Source organism: Octodon degus, unplaced genomic scaffold (genome assembly GCF_000260255.1).
Source record: "Octodon degus isolate 3935 unplaced genomic scaffold, OctDeg1.0 scaffold00017, whole genome shotgun sequence".
Taxonomy (NCBI): Eukaryota; Metazoa; Chordata; class Mammalia; order Rodentia; family Octodontidae; genus Octodon; species Octodon degus.
Genome location: NW_004524593.1, coordinates 17309956 through 17329103, shown reverse-complemented (window position 1 = coordinate 17329103; position 19148 = coordinate 17309956). Strand labels below are relative to the sequence as shown.

Genomic DNA, 19148 nt, shown 5'->3' with positions numbered 1-19148 from the left:
ACACAACGAGAGAGAGAGAGAGAGAGAGAGAGAGAGAGAGAGAGAGAGAGAGAGAGAGATCTTTTTTCTGCCTCTATGAATACTTCCTCAAATACTGGCATGGAGCAAAGGCAGAGTCGGCTCTGAGAGTGTGACACCCCTCCAGTAGGCATTGCGCCCTTTCCTGTGCCTGTGTCTCTTTTCTCAGCAGAAGAATGCCTTGCCCAGGACACAGGACCAGGGTCCCTCCCGCAGGTGACTGGGCTCCCACCCTCCTGTGACCCGCGGCCTCCTGAGGCCCACAGCCCAGCCCAGCCCTTTCCCTGCTGCACTCCCCCTCAGTTAGAGATGCCCTGAGCATGCGCTCTATGGGGGGTTGGATGCGCATTTAATGAGGAATTAATCTCGCTAATGCATTTCTGACCAGCGTGGATGTTTTTGTTTGGTTAGTTCCTCCCACAAGAACTAAGCTCCCTTCATCCCCCTGCCCACAGCTTCAGTTTTTAAATGATTTATTGATACTGTCTGGCTCAGACGGTGCATTTGTTCTGAGACGTGAGGGCCCCGTGCTCAGCACAGGCTGCAGGTCACCAGACATGTCCGTGAACAGCCAGGAGGCTCGGAGGGGTGGCGCCCACAGCAGGGCCTCGTCTCCCTGGTGCTCTGGCTCTTGTGTTCAGGTCATTGCTGACCCCAGGTGTGAGACTGCTCTGCCCCCTTTGGGTACGCTCAGTCTCTTATGGAGTCTCTGAGGAATCTGAGTGTGCGTGTGTGTGCGTGCGTGTGTGTGTGTGTGTGCTGCTGGGGATTGAATGCAGGGTCTTCACACTGAGCTGCATCTGCAGCCCTTGGTTGGTTATTTGGAGAGAGGGTCTTGCTCATTAGGCCGGGCTGGGCTCAAACTCCCAATCCTCTTGCCTCTGCATCCCGGAGCAAACGCTGGGACCACAGTCGTCCCAGTGCCACCAGTCTCAGTCTAGATACACACCGCTCTCAAGCTGTTGTGGGCAGCTTAAGGATGACTTCGTGAGGAGTTGCACATTTGAAGACGTGTCGGTTCTCACCCTCCTGCAAATGAAACCCGGATTTACAACTCACTTAAACCAACCCTGATCTGCCTGTGTCCTTGTTAAGTGTTTGTGTGAAACAAAGTGAGAAAACACTAGAATTGTCTCCTTCTGGATGAAGATGCTGCATAATTCCAATCTGCCCCGTGGCCCTCCACCAGCAGTTCTGCTTCCAAGTTTTAGCCATTAAAACAACAGCTCCCCGATCATACCTAAAGCTTCCCTTCTATAAAACACCCAGGAAGCAGGAGATGCGTTGTCTTCATTTGCCTTTATCCTATAGAACAACCTGAGATAATAAAGCACCTGGCATGTTCAGAGCGGGGACCACGTTACCAGGAGTGAGTCAGGAGGCTGAAACCATGAACTGTACCCCTGAGGGACATAAAGTCTGGTGGAGAAGACCAGTATGCCCCCAAATAAAGATTCTCCGAAAGTGTAGCTCTGACCAGCAACATTGGAAAGATCTGAGTGACAGCAAAGCAAACCCAGGAGACAGGAGGCCTCCTCATCTTCAGAGACAGCACCTTTGCCACCCAGAGCTCCCCGAGCCATTCTTATAAAGCTGCTAGGGATGCCCTGATAAGAAGATGCCCCGGGGTCCGAATCACTCCACAGTGAGATGAGGAGCTGCTCCACTTCTGCAGTCTCACAGCTAAAGAGAAGAAAGGAAGGGAGAGAGGAGGGAGGTGCAGCTAAACCCCTTGATACAGAGGAAGGCTCAGTGCATGCTGCACACTGACACTTGGACCAAAGATGTCTTTCCATCAAACTCTCCGGGCAAGTCTCAGTTTATGCAGCCATCAAGTCTACAGGTGGGAGCAAACACACATTCGAGTGAATCAGACTCCTTCCTCTGAAATCTTTAAGAAGATGGTTGCAACTTCTTCTTGTTAATTGATTTATCTATCTGTGGATAGATCCAATCATTACTAAGATGCCTATAAGCATCTAGGAAAGTGTGTGTTTCTCTCCTCGGTGCTTATAGGCATACTGGTAATGAAAGCCAGAACTCAGATTCTTCTCCCTGGAGGGCTCCTGGCTTGCTCATCTTGCTCTTGCTTAAGAGCTTTTCTGAGAAAGTTTAATTAACAATAAGGCAAAGTAGAGGATACCACCCAGCAAACAAGTTTTAATGTAGAAGCGATATTTCTGAAAATCCATGTTTTTATTTATTCAACCCCTCAAAAACCTGGAAAGAAGGAGACAGATACGAGCTAATCTCAGCATACCATAAGGGTTTCAGGCCTCTTGCTGACCCATGTCAGCTAACTAAAGCCCATAGGTTGGCCACAGAATTGTTGTCCAGCCCTACTGTCTTTTGCAAACTGGCAAGTAGCTCCCTCCTGTCCGCTCACACAAATAATGCAGCGACAGACTCTACTAGTCACTTGGCATTTGGGGTGTGTTGGGAACTGTGCTGAGAACTTACACAGATGGACCATTCTAATCTCACAGCAATCATTTGGGATAAGCTGATTATTATCATTTCTCAGAGGGGAGCCTGAGGACACCAGTGACTTAGATAAGCTGCCCAGGCTGTGGGGTGGGGGACGGAAGGGCTCAGTTGGAGCCTCGAGATGCAAGTTCCAGAGTCTGTGTTCTTCAAGTCCCATGCGCAACTGCTTCCAAGTTGCATTTGTGTACAGATCGGGGACTCCCCAAGTCCAGACAAAATATCTATAAATGGATTTATGCCCCATCACACTCTTCATAGATTTATAAGAACCCTATAACACGTAAATCACAGAATGATCCTGTAAGGCAAATATTGTCATTTCTATAGGACAGGAACTGAAATGACTGAGCCAGTTCAAAAAGGGCAGAGTCAAGCAAGTGAGGTGGTGGTACACACCTATTACCTTAGTACTCTGGGAATCTGAGGCAGGAGGATCACAAGTTGGAGCCCAACCTGAGCAGTTTAGTGACTAAGTGATACATTAAATTAAAAATAGTAATGGACTGGCATATCACTTGGTCAGAAAGTCCTGGCTTCCATACACAACATTTAATTTTAAAAATAAGAGGTGTTAGGGAGATAGCTCAGCACTCTAAGTGTCCACCTGGCAAGGGCAAGGACCCATGTTCAATCCCCAGTACTACATGCCATGCCAGCCCCAGAACTCTGGGTGTACTATGCCAGCCACCAAGACTGGGCATGGTGGCACATTCCTGTAATCCCCGGGCTTAGGAAGCTGAGAGAGGGAGATCACCATGAATCTAAGCTCCATAGTGAGACCCTGTACCAAATAAATAAACAAAAGATTTTTAAAAAATGAATAAAACTATAAAAAAGGAACAGATGACTAGGGATACAGCTCAGCAGCACAGTGCCTGCCTGGGAAACAGGAAGTCCTGGGTTCAGTTCCCAGCACCAAAAAACGAGAAGGGCAGAGTCAGAACTGGGGTCTAGATGTTCTGGCCTGCATGCATGGGTGGTTCTGCTGACCCACAGCGTTGTCACCTCCCCCACACCAGGGGTACAAGTCCTCTACAACCAGGGTTACAGTTGGGGCCACTTGCTTATCAGGCTCTGGATCCTTGATGAATGACTTCAATTTGTCGAGTCTCAGGTTCCTTTTCTGTATAACGGAAATGAACAGACTTCTCCCCCTAGGATCACTGTGACCTCTAAGTCAGTTTAAAAACTTGGACATTGCCATATGTGAAATTAAAACTGAACACATAAAACCACAGAAGTTGCTTGATGTCCAGGATGACTGTTGTTACGGCTTGTGCCTGGACGTCCCCCAAATCCTCCTGCAGCCATCGGCGGGCTTTTTGGAGGCTGCTGAATCCAGCACTGTCATTGGCTCACTGTCTAGTGTGGGGCTGGCAGTGGGAGTCCTGCACCTGCCCTGTGGCAGGCAGCCTGCATACAGTAGGAGGGAGGGAAAGAGGATGGCTTCAGCCTGTGTGGGCTCCTGTTGCTTTTGGTGTCCTCTGCCACTGTTGTCCCTCGCCATGCCACCCTGCCTCGGAGCCATCTGACTTGAGTCCTTAGATTAAAACCTCCACAGATTCTGAGCTAAATAAACCTCTCCTCCCTTAATTTGGGGTGTGAGATGTTTTGTCCAAGCAACAAAAGAAAGGTAACTAAGACACTCACAAAATGAAAATCAGATAAAGTGCCGTCTCTACTGGGAACTCTTTTAGATTTGGGTAGAATGCAAAGTCCTCTCAGCTGCAAGAGGACATCTGTCGGTGGTCTGACATCTGTCCCCTTCTGTCCTCAGCTCCTCACCCCCTGGACCTCGTGCACCCGAGACCAGCTAGGCTAGCCCTGGGCTGAGAATCTTCCCAGAAGGTCTCTGCACAAGCCCTTCTTTGGCAGGAAATGCTTTTCCCCTCCATCCTCATGTGGTAACCTCCTGCCACTTGTGCTCAGCGTGATCACCACTTCTAGGAGAACCTTGTGGCACATGCCACTGTGCACACGCCACCCACTGGGCTTCACCATTTCCTTCCCAGCACACATTGCTACCTGCGTGTTTCTTGGTTGTGTTCAGTTGTGCCTGTCCAGGCATGGGCAATGTCCTGTGCCCACCTCACAGACCAGTGTCTGCCCTCAGAAGGGACTCAGTCAGTATCTATATGATAAGGCGTCTCATGTGACTGTCAGAATGTGTCTGGGTGTTCTCTGAAAGTCTCGTGTGCTCACAGGTGGGGCCTTCAGAGGTGGCTGATTCTGGGGTGTGTGACACTGGGATTCTGTTATGTGATGACAGTAGGTTTACACTGTGTAATGCTGAGGTTAATAATGTGTGACTACTAAATCATTTCATTGATTGATTAAACATAATTCTGGGTGTGGATGCCACCCTGTGTGTGAGTGGCACCATCCAAAAGGCAGGTATCCTGGAAGAGATAAAAGGGAGAGACTCCTGCCTCTCTGCATACTGCTGCTGCTGCTTGCTGCTTTGCTGTCTCCTGCCTGCCACACCATAGACTGTTTCTCCTCTGTGATGCCCCTCTGCTGTGTCATTCTGCCTTGAAGTTAGCCAACTGTGAACTGAAGACCCTCAAAGCTCTGAGCTACCATGGGCCTTCCCTCCTTGAACTTTAGGTATCTGGTGTTTTGTCTCAGCAGAGAGAAAAGCAACTAACACAGTGACTTAGGATACCAAGACAGTTCCTGAAGATGTTGTGCTCTACTAGTTAGGGTAGAGTCATTACTTTTGTGAACACAGTGGCATTTCCATTCACTTTCATGTCTTGGGAGTTGTGTGAGGAGTTCTTGCCTCTTTGTAGCATACGATTGTCAAAAGCATGATGCTTACCAGCAGACGGTGTTTGTGGTCTTCCTGCTGTCACCTACAGATGCAGCCAGGCCCTGCAGTGTTCTCGACTAGGTCTAGGCAGGAGCCCTAAGCCCTGAATGGTGCTTGCAGGCTTCCTTTTATGGTCTCATATAGAAAGGAATGAAGAGTTCGGGCTTCGAGATCATGACCGTTTGCATTGGAAGGCTGGCCCTAGGCCTCATAGCAAGTCACATAACTTCTCTGTGCCTAGTTCCTTGTGTGTGAAATGGAAGCAATAACACCAGCCACACAGGACTGTTGGCTGGGACGATGAACAAGATCAGCATGTGGAGCACACCCACAGCAGCAAGTGTAAATCCAGCCGCTACTTTGCACACCCTCTGTGAGAGCTGGGTGGGCCTGGGTTCCTACTTGTTCTCAGGAGGATCAGAGATAAAACAATTAGCAAGTGATGAACTCCTCCTTCAGATACAGAGAAAACATTCCTAATAGAGAAATTTCCATTTTCATCTGGAAACAGAAGAGACCTTGAATAGCGAAGGAAATCCTGGGCCATGAAAGCAAGGCAGGAGGCATCACAATCCCTGGCTTTTAATTATACTACAAAGCTACTGTGATACAATCGGCATGGTACTGGCAAAAAAAAAAAAAGATCTGATGATCAGTGGAATAAATTGAAGTGTGCAGACACACTCAGCCACCTTATCTTTGACAAGGGGGCCAAACATGTTTACTGGAAGAAAGATAGTCTCTTTAATAAATCATTCTAGAAAAACTGGCTGTTTATATGCCAGAGACTAAAATTAGACCTGTGTCTAGCATCATACACTAAAGTCAAAATGGGTCAAGAATCCAAATGTTAAGAAGAAACATTATGTTTATGAATGAATTAAGGCTATTTCAGTGTTTTGTGCTAGCACTGAAGCCAGTTCTTTCGTGCTTCAGAAGAGTCCTGTGTCTATGTACTGGAGCCCCGCTGGGCAAGCAGCTACACCAGAAAACACCCCTTCCCAGCAAGGGAAAGGTCTCTCAATTTCCTTAGCAACTTCCTGTCTCTGAGTTTCAAAAGTGCCAATCAAAAGGAAGACAATTTCCTGATGTGCCTTTCTTCCCCTGGGTCCCAGAATTCAATTTGAATCATGTTCTGTGTTGCCTGATCCAAGGTGTTTCACATGAAAGGAACCAGAATACTGGGGCTGTGTCTGTAACACCATGATTCTGTCACATCCAGTGAAGCACCGTGCAAACAGAAGTGCTGAAAAAATCCATTTGATGATGAAAGAAAATCAGATAAGTAGATAGTGACATAGCGACATGGAGATTTTCAGCAAGTCATCCTTTCATGGCCAGACCCTGCAGGGCTGCTCATGAAATAAAACAATCTTGCAATCATGTCATTTCAGATTTACCATCCTCTCTTTGCAGCCATGGGGCTTCCTAAGCACGATTCTGGCAAAACCCATGTTGGCATATTGCTATTCAAACGTATTCAAAACCGACCCTTTAAAAAGGCATTAGCGTGAATGCCATGGGAAAATATACTCCAAGGTTGTAGATGAATTGATATGATTTCCTTGATTGTATCTTTTTATTTATGAGGCATAATTTATGAGCACGGGAGAGCAATCTGTGGTGAGTGATGACTGTGCACAGCCACAGCCATAAATCAGGAGCAGCGAAAGAAGTGGTGATTTTGATCAAATCTATTGAATTAGCTGTTGGCCTTAGCCAATACAGGTATTGGAAAGACCTTTTTAATATCTACTTGTCTCCCTCATGGGAATGCGATAACAATTTCATTACATGCCCCTAGGAAACAAATAATTTAATTGTTTGCCTGTTAACATGCAGCTTATTTACTTAATTACTGGTGTGGCTATTCATGTTGGAGAGGTGTTTACTTCTGATGTGAATTATTAAAAAAAATATATTCACATTTTCTCATTTTATAATCAATCAAGTTGTATCCTTAATTCCTCTTGATGTGAATTTGGCCTCAGAATTCTTTAAATGTTTTTGATGAAAAAGTATCTGTATTCCACAAGAAAGTATGTTCTAGAGAATGGCAGAACATGCAGAGGTCAAAAACCCTGGTGTTTCTTAATTCATTTATAGTTGACAATTATTTCAATGCAAGTGTTACACTAAGAAGCCTAGAAAAGGAGTAAAATCTCAAATTATTCTAAGGGCCAGAGCAGTCACCACCACTAACAGTAGGAGTCAACAGATTAGAGATAATTTTTTTTCTTTTTCTTTTTTTGTATCTAGTTATTCTTCCATTTCTATATGGAAAATGATGACAAATACAAGAACAAGTAAGTATCATGGGGGTGCTGACCCAACGGAAAACGTCACTAACCATGTGTTCTTGTGCTAAGACTCACAGCCTTTTCTTAGTAAAAAGGATCATGGCATATTTTTATGGCTTTTCATCTGGGATGGGAAAGAAAAAACATGGCAGGGACCCCTTTGAATTTACACCCACAAATAGATTTTCAGCTAAGACTGTCCTTGAGCAATATCCATCCTAAAGAAGTCACCTCATGAGGACAGGAGCCACTGCCATGACGCAAGGAAGAAGAACTTGTCCCCCAACATAGGGGGCCGCAGGACCCCGGCTGCCAGGTCTCGGCTCTCCTCCTGCAGACCCGTGGCCCTGCCCCTTGTCAGTATGATGCTACTCTTCACAATGACTTGCTTCCTGCTAGGACAAAATTAGAGGAGAAACGTTGAGTTGAGCAGAGCTTGAGGCAGATAAAATAATACTCATCTGGATAGCAAGAAAAAAAATAGACCCAGCAAGTTCCAGAAGCATCAGAGTCTCCAGAAGAGAAAGCAAAGGCAAGAGGGAACTCTTCAAAGTTAGTGACCCTGGTTCCATTTGGAGCTGCGACATGACAGTGACAGCGGCATGATGATGGGTGCAGCTGAACATACTGAGATGCACCCACGTTTATTTGAATGGCTGAAGAAAGAACCAAAGGTAAGGTACGGTGCAGTCTAGGTAGAGGTAACGTGAGGAGGAATAGAGTGGATAGTACCTAGATTTCTGCAGCTGGCTCTACAGACAAAGAATAACCTGTGTGCTCCTCCTACAGTATTGGACCCAAGAATCACTTGGAAATGTTTAGGGGGACCAAGTTCCAAGATACTCACAGGACCCCTGATGCCGGCACTTGGGGGATGTTGATAATCCTGGCCCAAGAACATATTTTGATAAAAGGACTCCTCACAGATTTCGAAGAGACAACATTCAAGGGAAGGCAAATGAGTCAACTTAATGTTTTCACAGCAATCTGATTATGACAGCTTAGTGGCACGTGTTGGCACTTGATGTGATTAAAATTATTTAAGAGAAAACAATAATTAATCCAGGTGGAAAAGGAGATGAGCAAATAAAAGAACAATTTCATTTTTAATGGGGAAGAGGCGTAGAAGTGGCACCAATCACCGGTTAGTTTTAAAATGTAGACTACATTGAAAACAGAAATGTAAATGGATATATTTCTGTCTTGCTGGCCAGGGACAGAGCTTGTGCTTAAGAAATTTGTTTTATTTATTAAGAATAGAAGATCTATATGCTTTTGTATGTCTTCCATTGTAACTCTTTTGATTACTCAAAAGAACTTTCAGAAGAAAACAGCCCAACTTCTTCCAAGCTTGCCCTCTTTTTCGCAAGATACTCCTGGGACGCTACATCTAACTGATATTCATGTTTGTGTGTGCAGTAGCCTGGACCCCTGTCAAGAGCTCACCAAACCCTAAAAATAAGGCAGTGGAAAATTTCTCCATCTTTAATGTACTATCAAGAATAAGTATTTATTTTCAGTATAAATACTGTGAAGTAGGAAGATACTCTGAATCAACTAAAGATGAAATGTATACTTCCTTTTTTTTCCTTTTGGCCGTGAATGCATGTACCTATTTGTTTTTCATTCCTAATAATGACCCTCTAAGTGGCCAGTTGTCTATATTTAGGGGCTCAGTGATCGTGGGAGAGAATTTCAGGAGACGAACCAGATGGATTGATTTGATAAGTAGCTAGGTAGAGAGAGGTTGGTTGGATGGATGGATGGATGGATGGATGGATGGATGGATGGATGGATGGGTGAGTGGATGGATAGATGGGTGAGTGGATGAGTGGACACATGGACAGATGGACAGATGGATAGATATGTAGGGATAAAAAGATGTGACAACATTCCTCACCTATCACAAGGGTCACAGCCCACACTTCTGTAACAAAAGGTTAACAGGAGAAAAACCATTAAAAATGTCCTTAGTCAAGGTTTGATGTGACATGGGAGCCTTCAGAAACAAAGACTCAAAGATGAAGGAACCTCGTTTCATGCTTCGGCTCAGTGAGGAGTGGACACTGCATGGAGATGTGATCAGGTGGCTGATGCAGCCAGCTGGAGGGGGCACCCAGCCAGGCGTGTCTGTTCAGACTCCCCGCAGTCTCTCAGTGTAGCCATCCTGCTCCCGGTATGGAGAAGGAGACTCCGGAGTGAGAGAAAAGGGAAATGGGGACTTTTCTAAGGTTTTCTGACTTCTTGGAGGGAGGGAGAGCAGAATTCTGGTGCTTAGGGCTAAATTTCAGGAAATCTGAGAGGAGCAGGCAGGAGAATGGGAGGAATAGGCGAGCTCCAGGTGCCCCTTGGACCCAAGGACTCAGGTTTCAGGGCCCCCTCAGTTAGGGGATGCTCCTGTTAGTCCCAAGAAAGAGACAGAGGACCAAGACAGAGACAGATGAAGTTGGCAGCTCCACATCTGCCCAGGAGGTCTTTCATTCCCTGAGTGTTGTTTTCTTGATTAACCTTAAGCGATCAGGGGTTGGGTATAGAGAGCGCTTCCTAGCATGCAAGAGATCTGAGTCCTGGCACCACAATCAGTCAGTGTATAAACTAGGACATATTGCTCGAAGTTTCCCAGGCAAGGTGGTTGCTGCTTCTTTCTCCACCCCATGAAGACATCTCCAAATCTCAGTGCATTGCTTCTTAGCAGAAATCACAGACGTAAGAAGTATTTTCACTCTGAACCTTAGCTATAGCTCAGTTTCTCCACCTCTTGCATAGCTGGGCCCACACAAGAATTCACAGTGAGTTTTAAGCAACAGACTTTTTGCTTTTAAGAGCGTTCTTTCTTCTTGTCTTCTGCTGTCCGGGTACAGCAGAGACACTGCTGGGGTACGCACTTTGTGCAAGCCACGGGGCTTCATTGTCTCAGTCAGCTTTCTCCTCTTTATTACTGTTTTCATTTCCACAGCAGCTCATGTAAATAGGCTGAGCCTGCTTTGCATAAGCAGGTTGATTTATATGAATGCTATTTTGATCTCAAATTGATTGAACACTAAAAAGAAAGTCTAGGAAAAGAGCAATGTGTTATCAAGGTCTCCTGTCAAAGACAAAAGACGCCAGGTCCTACATGCCTTCCCCGTCAGTGATGAATTTTATATGGCCTCATTTTTAGAAGCGAATATAAGAAATACAGCAAAATACTGTGACACCATGCCCTAAGTGTTTTAAAATACAATGGATCAAGTCACATTTTGAAAGTAGCACTCTGCCTGTAAAAGCCCATACAACAAAGAAAAGCATGAGGTTTAAGACCATCTCCAACCCCCACATTAAAAAGCCTTGCTGCTCTTCATAACTACATCATGAAGGAAAAGTGAAAGCTCACAGAGCCAGCCAGTCCTGTGCTGAGCCTGTGCGTGACTTATGCTCATTTTCCTTCCTTTCCTTTGTGCACCCCACGCCCGCACCTCTGTTCTCTCCTGCGGGTGCGCAGTAACCAGCTGGAAACTTGCAGGATTTTTTTGAAAAAAGAATTACGCCTTGCTAAACTCCTTATTTTCTTCACTGTCCAGGTGACCCCAGTTAAAATTCTATGTGCTCTTAAATCATCAACCCAGGCTCTGCTCTTGGTGAGGAATTTGATAGTGAAGCTTGCATTTTATCATGAATTCCCTTTCCAAGAATATTGTCCTTTCAAACCCTGTCACTCTTTGTAGTGAACAGCGCCACATGCTACCCGCTGGAATGATGTTTGTAGGCAAAGAGGTTGTTCTGGAGCAGCCTGGGGAATCTGCCTGCATCAGTCCTGACCTCGGATTTCTTCTGCAGCCTGCTCAACATCCCCTCCCTAGGTACAGTGGACCCTGGCCATTGCACAGGGCCGGAGCAGCTCAGCTGTGCTTCTGCACTCCTGGACGCCACATCCCGAAGCCCTGCTCTCCACAGCGAAGCCAGTTTCCTGCTCCTCACTTCCCTCTGTACCCCAGATAGCTCATCACAGCTCTCCAGCCTGGGGTCTGAGAAATCTTGCCTGTCCAGGATTGCAAGTATTTGCCTGTGGGCAGGCATTTCATTTCTGTGAGCCTGAGTGTCCTGTGTGTGCAGAGGGGTGATGTGCAGAGGCAAAATACGGTTCTTTTAGGGAGCCCTGGAGAGCGGAAGTCTACTTGGACAACTTCAGCGGCACTGAGCAAGAAAGTCAAATTTTCAGAGCCTCAATTTTCCCACCTGTAGAACCAGGCTAACAGGGCACTCTGCAGGACTAAGTAGCACGTGGTGAAGTGCTTCATAAAGTGTGGCGCTTGTGGTGATGGGGCCAGTGAGGGAGGTGTCTGAACTATTACAAGATCAGCTGTGACGATGTGAGGGCACCACCTTCTCTAAAACGCCTTGCTGCTCTGGCTTGCGACGCGGTGTGCATTTGTGTTCACTGCAATTCAACCCCAGAGATCAGCTTTTACAAGGGACTTCTCCAGAATCTGGTGACACTAGTAGGAGTTCGCCTACCTACTAAAATGTCTGTCTGATGGTCTTTTTCTTTTGAAGATATTGCTGATTGAAAAGCAAACCAACAAGGGCTGGCCCAAGATAGCTCAGCGGACTAAAGTGCCTGCTAAGCAGAGCGCAGTGGCCAGGGTTCAATCCGCGGCGTGCTGTGCCGGCCCTGCCCCCGGGGTGCACTGAGATGGCAAGTGAGACTGGGCATGGTGGTGAGCGCCTGTAATCCCAGCGCTGGGGAGGCTGAAAATAGGAGAATCACTATGAGTCCGATCTATGTAGTGAGACCCTGTAGTTTCTGTAGACCTTGTACAAAAATTTTTTTAAAAAAAGGCAGACCAAGAACACACCACTGAGGTCTACTTCTCAAAGCAGCCTCAGCCAGCTTTTCCTACATATTACACTTTAACCACTTTGCATGTCCCTTAAGTACTGCACAGCCACAGTGCATGTCCTGTGTAATCAAACAAGTTTTCCAGAGTCATCTTTTAGAATTTAAAGTAAAAAAAAAAAAATAAGTACCTAGAGAAGAAGACACCCAATGAGGAAAATCTGTCTCCAGTTAGACTCCCTGAAAGCTTACTCAGGGATGCCCCCGCTCCTCAACACGCAGTCTTCTCACATTGCCTCTTAGATCTATCATTCTGATTGATCACTGTGTAGTTGGCTATTATTGGGCCTAATTTAACCCTATCCACTCACGCATCCATCTACTCTGTCTATTGTACCTGACAGTCTACAAATTACTTACCCACGCAAATGATGACCCCAGGCAACCTTTTAGGCTATTCGTGTTTAATTATACAAATGGTTCTTGATAAATAAGATTATACACCTTTCCATATGTGTATTCCCTCCTTGATGAAAGAAAATTTAATTTCCATGCAGATTTGGTGGGGACAGAGCAGGGGAATCGCTGAGGTTCTTAGAGACGGCAGCCCCATCCAGTTGGTGGGAGCTGAGAAAAACCAGTGCATTTCACCCAGCCCAGCAAACAGGGGTTTCACTAGGCTCATATCCACCTTCTGCAAGTCCCAGAGCCGTAACGCTCCTCACCTCTCCCCCGGCTTCCCTACACCCCATGTTCTCTGCGTCCTTTGCAAATGGCCAGAATCATCTCACCGTTGGCTTCAGTGGCTTCGGGGTGCGGGTCTGTTCGTCCCGCTGAGAGTGTCTTCTTCTTGCCTGTTCTTATGGGTCTCTCTCCCCAGGTCTGGGCGGTGAACTCAGCAGGAAGAGCCCCCAGCAGCTGGGTGCAGTGTAGAACCTGGCCTGCACCCCCAGAAGGCCTCAGCGCCCCCACCGTCCACACCGTGTCCTCCACCCAAGCGGTGCTCAACATCAGCGTCCCGGCGAAGCCCAACGGGAACATCAGTCTGTACCGGCTGTTCTCCAATAGCAGCGGCACGCTGGCTGTGGTGAGCATGGGTCCGGGTGCTCAGGGCTGGGATGGAGCATCGTCCTCTCTCCTCCCCATCCCCTCTAGTGAACAACCAGCACCAGAGTCCTTCTCAGAGGAGAACCTTGAGGAAACAGACACAAACTAAGGACACCTTTTTGTCTTCATAGTGGTCAAGATGGAACTCAGGGCCCCACACATCCTAGGCAAGCCCTCTAGAGCTGAAATACACCTTAGCCTTTGTTTATTTTTAAGTTGAGACAGCCTCACCAAATTGTTCCAGCTGGCTTCCGCTTGGAGATCCTCCTGCCTCAGCCTCCTGTGTAGCTCGGAGGGGTACACCTCCCCCTTTCTTTCATGTTATTGGGGACCAAACTCAGTGCCTCACACATGCTGGGCAAGAGCTCTACCATTGAGCTGCACCACCAGCCCCCTGAGGTTCCCTTTTTGACCTAAAGCTCTAAGAACATAAGGGGAACTGAGTCGGTGAATTCCAGAAAGGCCTGGCCTCGTGTACGAGGCAGCAGAACTGCGGCTCTCTGGCTCCACTATTTATTAGCACATTCTGGGCACACTGGGAAACAGGGGCAGAAGCCCAGAGCCGTCATCTCCTGCTGGGAGATAAAGCCAGGCCACTTACTGGGACTTGAAGGATGGGCCATTTCTGTGACTAGGAGTGGGGGCTTGGGCATGGGAGGGGGCTCGCTCCCACCCACCTGCACCTGGGCTGCTCTTCCGGGCTCCTGAATTAATGCACAGAAGGCTTTGCTCCTGCAAACCTCACGGACAGACTTGCAGACCCTGCTGTTATAGCATAAGTGATTTAGACCGATTGGGGGAACAGCTGGGGCAAAGTGGAGAAAGCCTCTGAGGCCGCGGTGACAGCTACTGAAACAATTTCAAAAGCTAACTCACACGCGATAAAGGCTCCCAGTGCTGCTAAGGGGACATTAGCATATTTTCCACAAGGCTCGTATTCAATAAATATAGATGATGTAAATACAATCAACCGCTGATTATCCATTGCTCGTGAGATGGCAATACTAATAAACTAAAATAATTTATATTTGGAGTGCACTGTATGCATTTTCAAAAACTTTTCCTAATCATATATTATGTCAACGTGAGAATTAATTTGCAATTTCTAAACTCTTCCTTTCCAAAGAATACTGAATTAAACCACAGTGAGGTGCAAAAACTATTTTTGCTGCACATAAACTGAAAAGTCTGTCATCCTACAAAAATAACTAAAAGCCAGATGTAGTGACACATGGCTGTAATCCCAGCACTTGGGAGGCTGAGGCAGGAGGGTTACTGTGAGTTTGAGGCCAGCCTGAGCTCCACAGTTAAGATCTTATCTCAAAAAACCAAAGCAAAAGCAAAAAGTGATCGAGGAGAATACTGTGATATTTTGTAAGAACCACCGCCCTCAGGAGAAGAGATGGGCATTCAGGATCTCTGCCATCTCTCCCTGACCCTGACACAGACGCGAAAGGAAAGCTCACCTGGGAATTGCGTGCCTGTTACCACGGCACCGCATGCAGGTCAGTGGCTAGAAATATACAGCAAAGACCATGTTTTCAGAAGCCGGGTCATTCTGTGGCTCGTAAAGCGTGTGACATCATTAAGCACTTCTGGTGCATAAGAGCGCCCGTGACGCCTTGCGGTGGACGCCAGGCCGCGTGGGCTGCAAGGGTACCATCTGTGGAGTGGGAAGCAGGGCCCTACGCGCCTGCCAACGGCCCTCACTCCTCTCCTTCTTGGTCCCCAGCTGTCAGAAGGCACAGCCACGCAGCAGACTCTCCACGACCTGCGCCCCTTCACCGCCTACTCCGTCGGCGTGGAGGCCTGCACCTGCTTCAGCTGCTGCAGCCGCGGGCCTGTGGCCGAGCTGAGGACACGACCTGCTCCACCCTCCAGCCTGGCCGCCCCCCGGGTCCAGGAGCTGGGCTCCAGGACAGCCTCCTTCCAGTGGGAGCCCCCGCTGTTTCCCAATGGTGTCCTGCAAAGGTAGTGACTCAGCAGGAAGGGGAAGAGCCCAAGGGCAGCCTGCACACAGAGCCTGAACCACAGCCACTATGGGAGGGCCAGCTCCTCGGAGACACAAGCATAGAGCCTTAATCCGAGTACTGAGCTTAGTGTGCAGCTCACACCCTAAAATCCATGAATGATAAAAAAGCGCACAAAGTCATCTTAAAATGATGAGAACGCGAAGTACCTGTGTTCACTGTGACAGTGTGCTCCTGTGGGGTTGGGGCTTCCAACCTCAGCACAAGTAAATGAATGGATAAGGGACCCTGCTTCTCCGCGTGGGGCTCTGAAGTGGCCCAGCCGCAGGCCTTCTATGGAGCATAAGGTATGCTTGTGGTTCAGTCAGAATTGCTCCACACATTTTAAGATGCCCCAGTGAATTACTGTTTGAAGGAGCAAAGAAGTTAGTCGCTTTCCTGAAAAGAATCTGGAGGAAAATGTGTTTCCTTATTCTAAACAGAGAATATTTGACCACCTTCCTTTGGAAAGAAACGGGTGTCTGGACTAAGCAGAGTGACCAGCCGCAGCGCGAGGGCCACGCGTGTGCGGGCGGTGGCATTTTGAGGTCTCTCTGGTTCCCGTGCTCTTCCTGGGGCTTCTCCGAGCGCACATCTGCCACTTTGCAGTTCCATGGAGCCCAAGCGATTTGGGCGGGCCTTCCGCTGACTCCATCGCTGTCCCCCCGTCCCCGCCTCTCGTTCCAGCTTCGAGCTCCAGCTCTCCGCGGCTTGTCCTCCACACACAGCCCAGGCCTGCGTCCCGGGCCAAGCGGAGACCAAGTACAGGGGACCGGGACTCAGCGCCAGCCTCGCGGGTCTCCGCCCTCACACGGCCTACCAGCTGCGGGTGGTGGCGCGCAACGAGGCCGGCAGCGGGGCTTCCGAGTGGGTCCGCTTCACCACGCCCAAGGAACGTGAGTACCGGCGGCCACCACAGGGCCGCCACCACCCGCTGGGGGCACACACACTTCACGGCTAGGTGGCCGGCGTGGGCGCCCCCGGGGGAGTAGGAAAGCGCCCTGGGTGTCCTGGTGGTCGCAGGGCCTGGCCTCGGGGTCTGCATCTGGGCCCCGGCCCCTCCTCTCCGGTGCCCTTCTGAGCTCTTTCCAGCCACTTGATGTAAGCAGAGCTTTTCCGCAGAGCCCTCCGCTGTGACATCCTACCTTGAAGCCACCCACGACCCACTGAACGCAGAAGCCACGTAGCCCCCCGCACCGTTAAGCTGTGGGTGCCAGGCGGTGTTTTCCCATCAGTAGGAAAGCTGGCCGGTTTAGCCAGAGACGGGAGGGCAGCCAGCACCGCTGGCGAGAGGAGGAGGGGAGGCCAGTACTCGGCAGAGACGGGCAGAGCACCCTGGTGGGCAGGGACTCTCAGGACACTGGAGAGCCCACGGCCGGGCAGCAGTGGCCATGAAGGCTAGCAGCTTGAGGTGAACTGAGAAGTTTCCCGTATCAGTTTGTTGAAGACTAGCTTGAAGTGAAATGACGGATAGGAGAAAAAGATGGGGACGTTTTGGTCTCCATTTTCTTTTAACTATTGCCACTTACTCTTTTTAAATTATATGATTTTATCCCCAGCCTTCCCAGAAGGCATCCAGGCCTGGTGCTGTGAGGAAAAGCGATTGGACAATTAAATACAGAGACAGGTGGCCAACAAAATTTTAATCAATGACTTATTGTTTAAATAACTTCAAATGGGCTGGCAAGATAGCTCAGCAGCCTAAGCACCTGCTTAGGCACGCCCAGGAACCGGGGTTTGGCACCACATGCCAAGCCAGACACCGAGGCTGGGCGTGCAGCAGCTGCCTGCAATCCCAGTGCTGGGGAGGCTGGAACAGGAGGACCACTGTAAATTCAAGCTGTGTAGTGAGACCCTGTACCAAATACATAAAAAAAAAAACCTTCAGATTCTATGAAGTATATATGTCCACTGTATCAAAAGGATAAGTAGAAAAAGTAATAAGAATAAAATAAGTTCCTGTCTCAGCCCAGTTGTATAATTTGTGGGCACCTCTAGAAAATGAACATACAGATCTCCCCGGCTCAAAACCATTAAGGAGTCCATGTCAGCAATACTGGAGCTGCAGCCTGCGCCCAGAGCACGTCCCTGTGAGAGGTCACATGCGCACGAAGTAAAACCCGCTCTAATCCCACTGCCCCAAGCAACTGCAGTAGCAGGCTGGCAAGTCAATCCTTTAATCCCTTTTCTTTACATAACTTTATTACATGGTTGAGATAACACTATCGTCAAAAATTTCATAATCTGCTTTTGAATGTGACATTATATTTGCATTTTCCATAATACTAAAAGTTCTTTAACCACCAAATATGACAGCTGTATAGTATTCCATATATGCATTGGCCAGGCCCTTTGGTTCTTTTTAATATTTTTCTTTTCTTTTCTTCAATTTTTATTTTGAAAAGTAAAAACAAAAGCAAGAACAAAAATCAGAAACAAAGACAGAAACAGGGGAACATACAACAATGCATTATAGATTTTCAAAACAAGAATCACTGATTAATAATAGTTGATATATTATCCATTTTATCATCAAATCTTTTGCTCAAATTAACAGATATAGTTACGTAAATTGGACATATGATTGCATATTCCCACTTGCTTTCAAGAAACCTTAAATTTTCGTTGTCTCTATTTTTCTTTTCTTTTCTTTTTTTTTTTTGTGGAACCGGGGATTGAACTCAGGCCCTTGCACTTGCCAGGGAAGCGCTTATTCCACTAAGCCATCTCCCTGGCCCCTCTATTTTTCTTTTTTTACCTTTTCTTTAAAAAAATATGTTTTAAAGACAGTATAGTAACAATGATATGACATTAGAAACAGTACACATTTTGAAGTATTTTTCTTTAATCAGTGTGACAAGATGAATCTTTATTTGAGCATTTGATTACTTTGTTAAAGTTTGGTAAATGAAATTTAACGCATCAAGAACTTTAAAGCATTGACTATTTATTGCCATATTTTTCCGAAATATCGTATCAGATTAAAATCTCTCCTAATATATTCTATTTGCCATTGAATGTTGTAGTTTTTACAGTACTAGGGACTGAGCCATGGATGTTCCACCAATGAACACTTCCCCAACACTTTTTGTATTTTGAGGTAGAGTCTTGCTAAGTTTCCGAGACTGGCCTTGAACTTGCAATCCTCCTGCCTCAGTCTCCTGAGCACCTGGGACTGCAGGCGTGCACTATCGCACTCAGCTAGACATTGATTGAACTAGTTACTGAAGGTAAGACATATGCATCTGCTCAAGTCTGTTGGCTCACAGAAGGACCTCAACATGCCCAGCAGGACCCTGGCAGGGTGTCAGGGACAGGACACATTCAGGGAGGAATTGCTTGTCCCCACCACTGTTGAAAATTTTAGAAATAGTGCTTACAACAGACCTATGAGTGCATGCTATGGTGAGCCCATGGCACAGATGAGAAGTCTGCGGGGTTTCGTAGGAGGACCCCAAACTGCAATCCAGGGCAACATTCGTGTAGATGGCAAACTGGACCCAGGCTATTAGATGCTCATACTAAGGCGGCCCCAGCTACAGCCAGATCTCAAGTAATCAAAACTCTTCACAACTTGCTTTTTCTGCCTGCCATTATTA

At 47.4% G+C, this 19148-nt stretch overlaps 1 protein-coding gene across 1 annotated transcript in view; it reads left to right on the top strand.

The window, feature by feature from the left end:
- The window catches only part of Ush2a (usherin), a 732353-nt gene that overhangs the window by 695029 nt on the left and 18176 nt on the right, over positions 1-19148 (top strand). The window contains exons 64-66 of the mRNA XM_004626936.2: positions 13314-13520; positions 15273-15511; positions 16237-16445. Of these exons, the coding sequence (XP_004626993.1) occupies positions 13314-13520; positions 15273-15511; positions 16237-16445 (655 nt within the window). The remainder of the gene's footprint in view (positions 1-13313; positions 13521-15272; positions 15512-16236; positions 16446-19148) is intronic.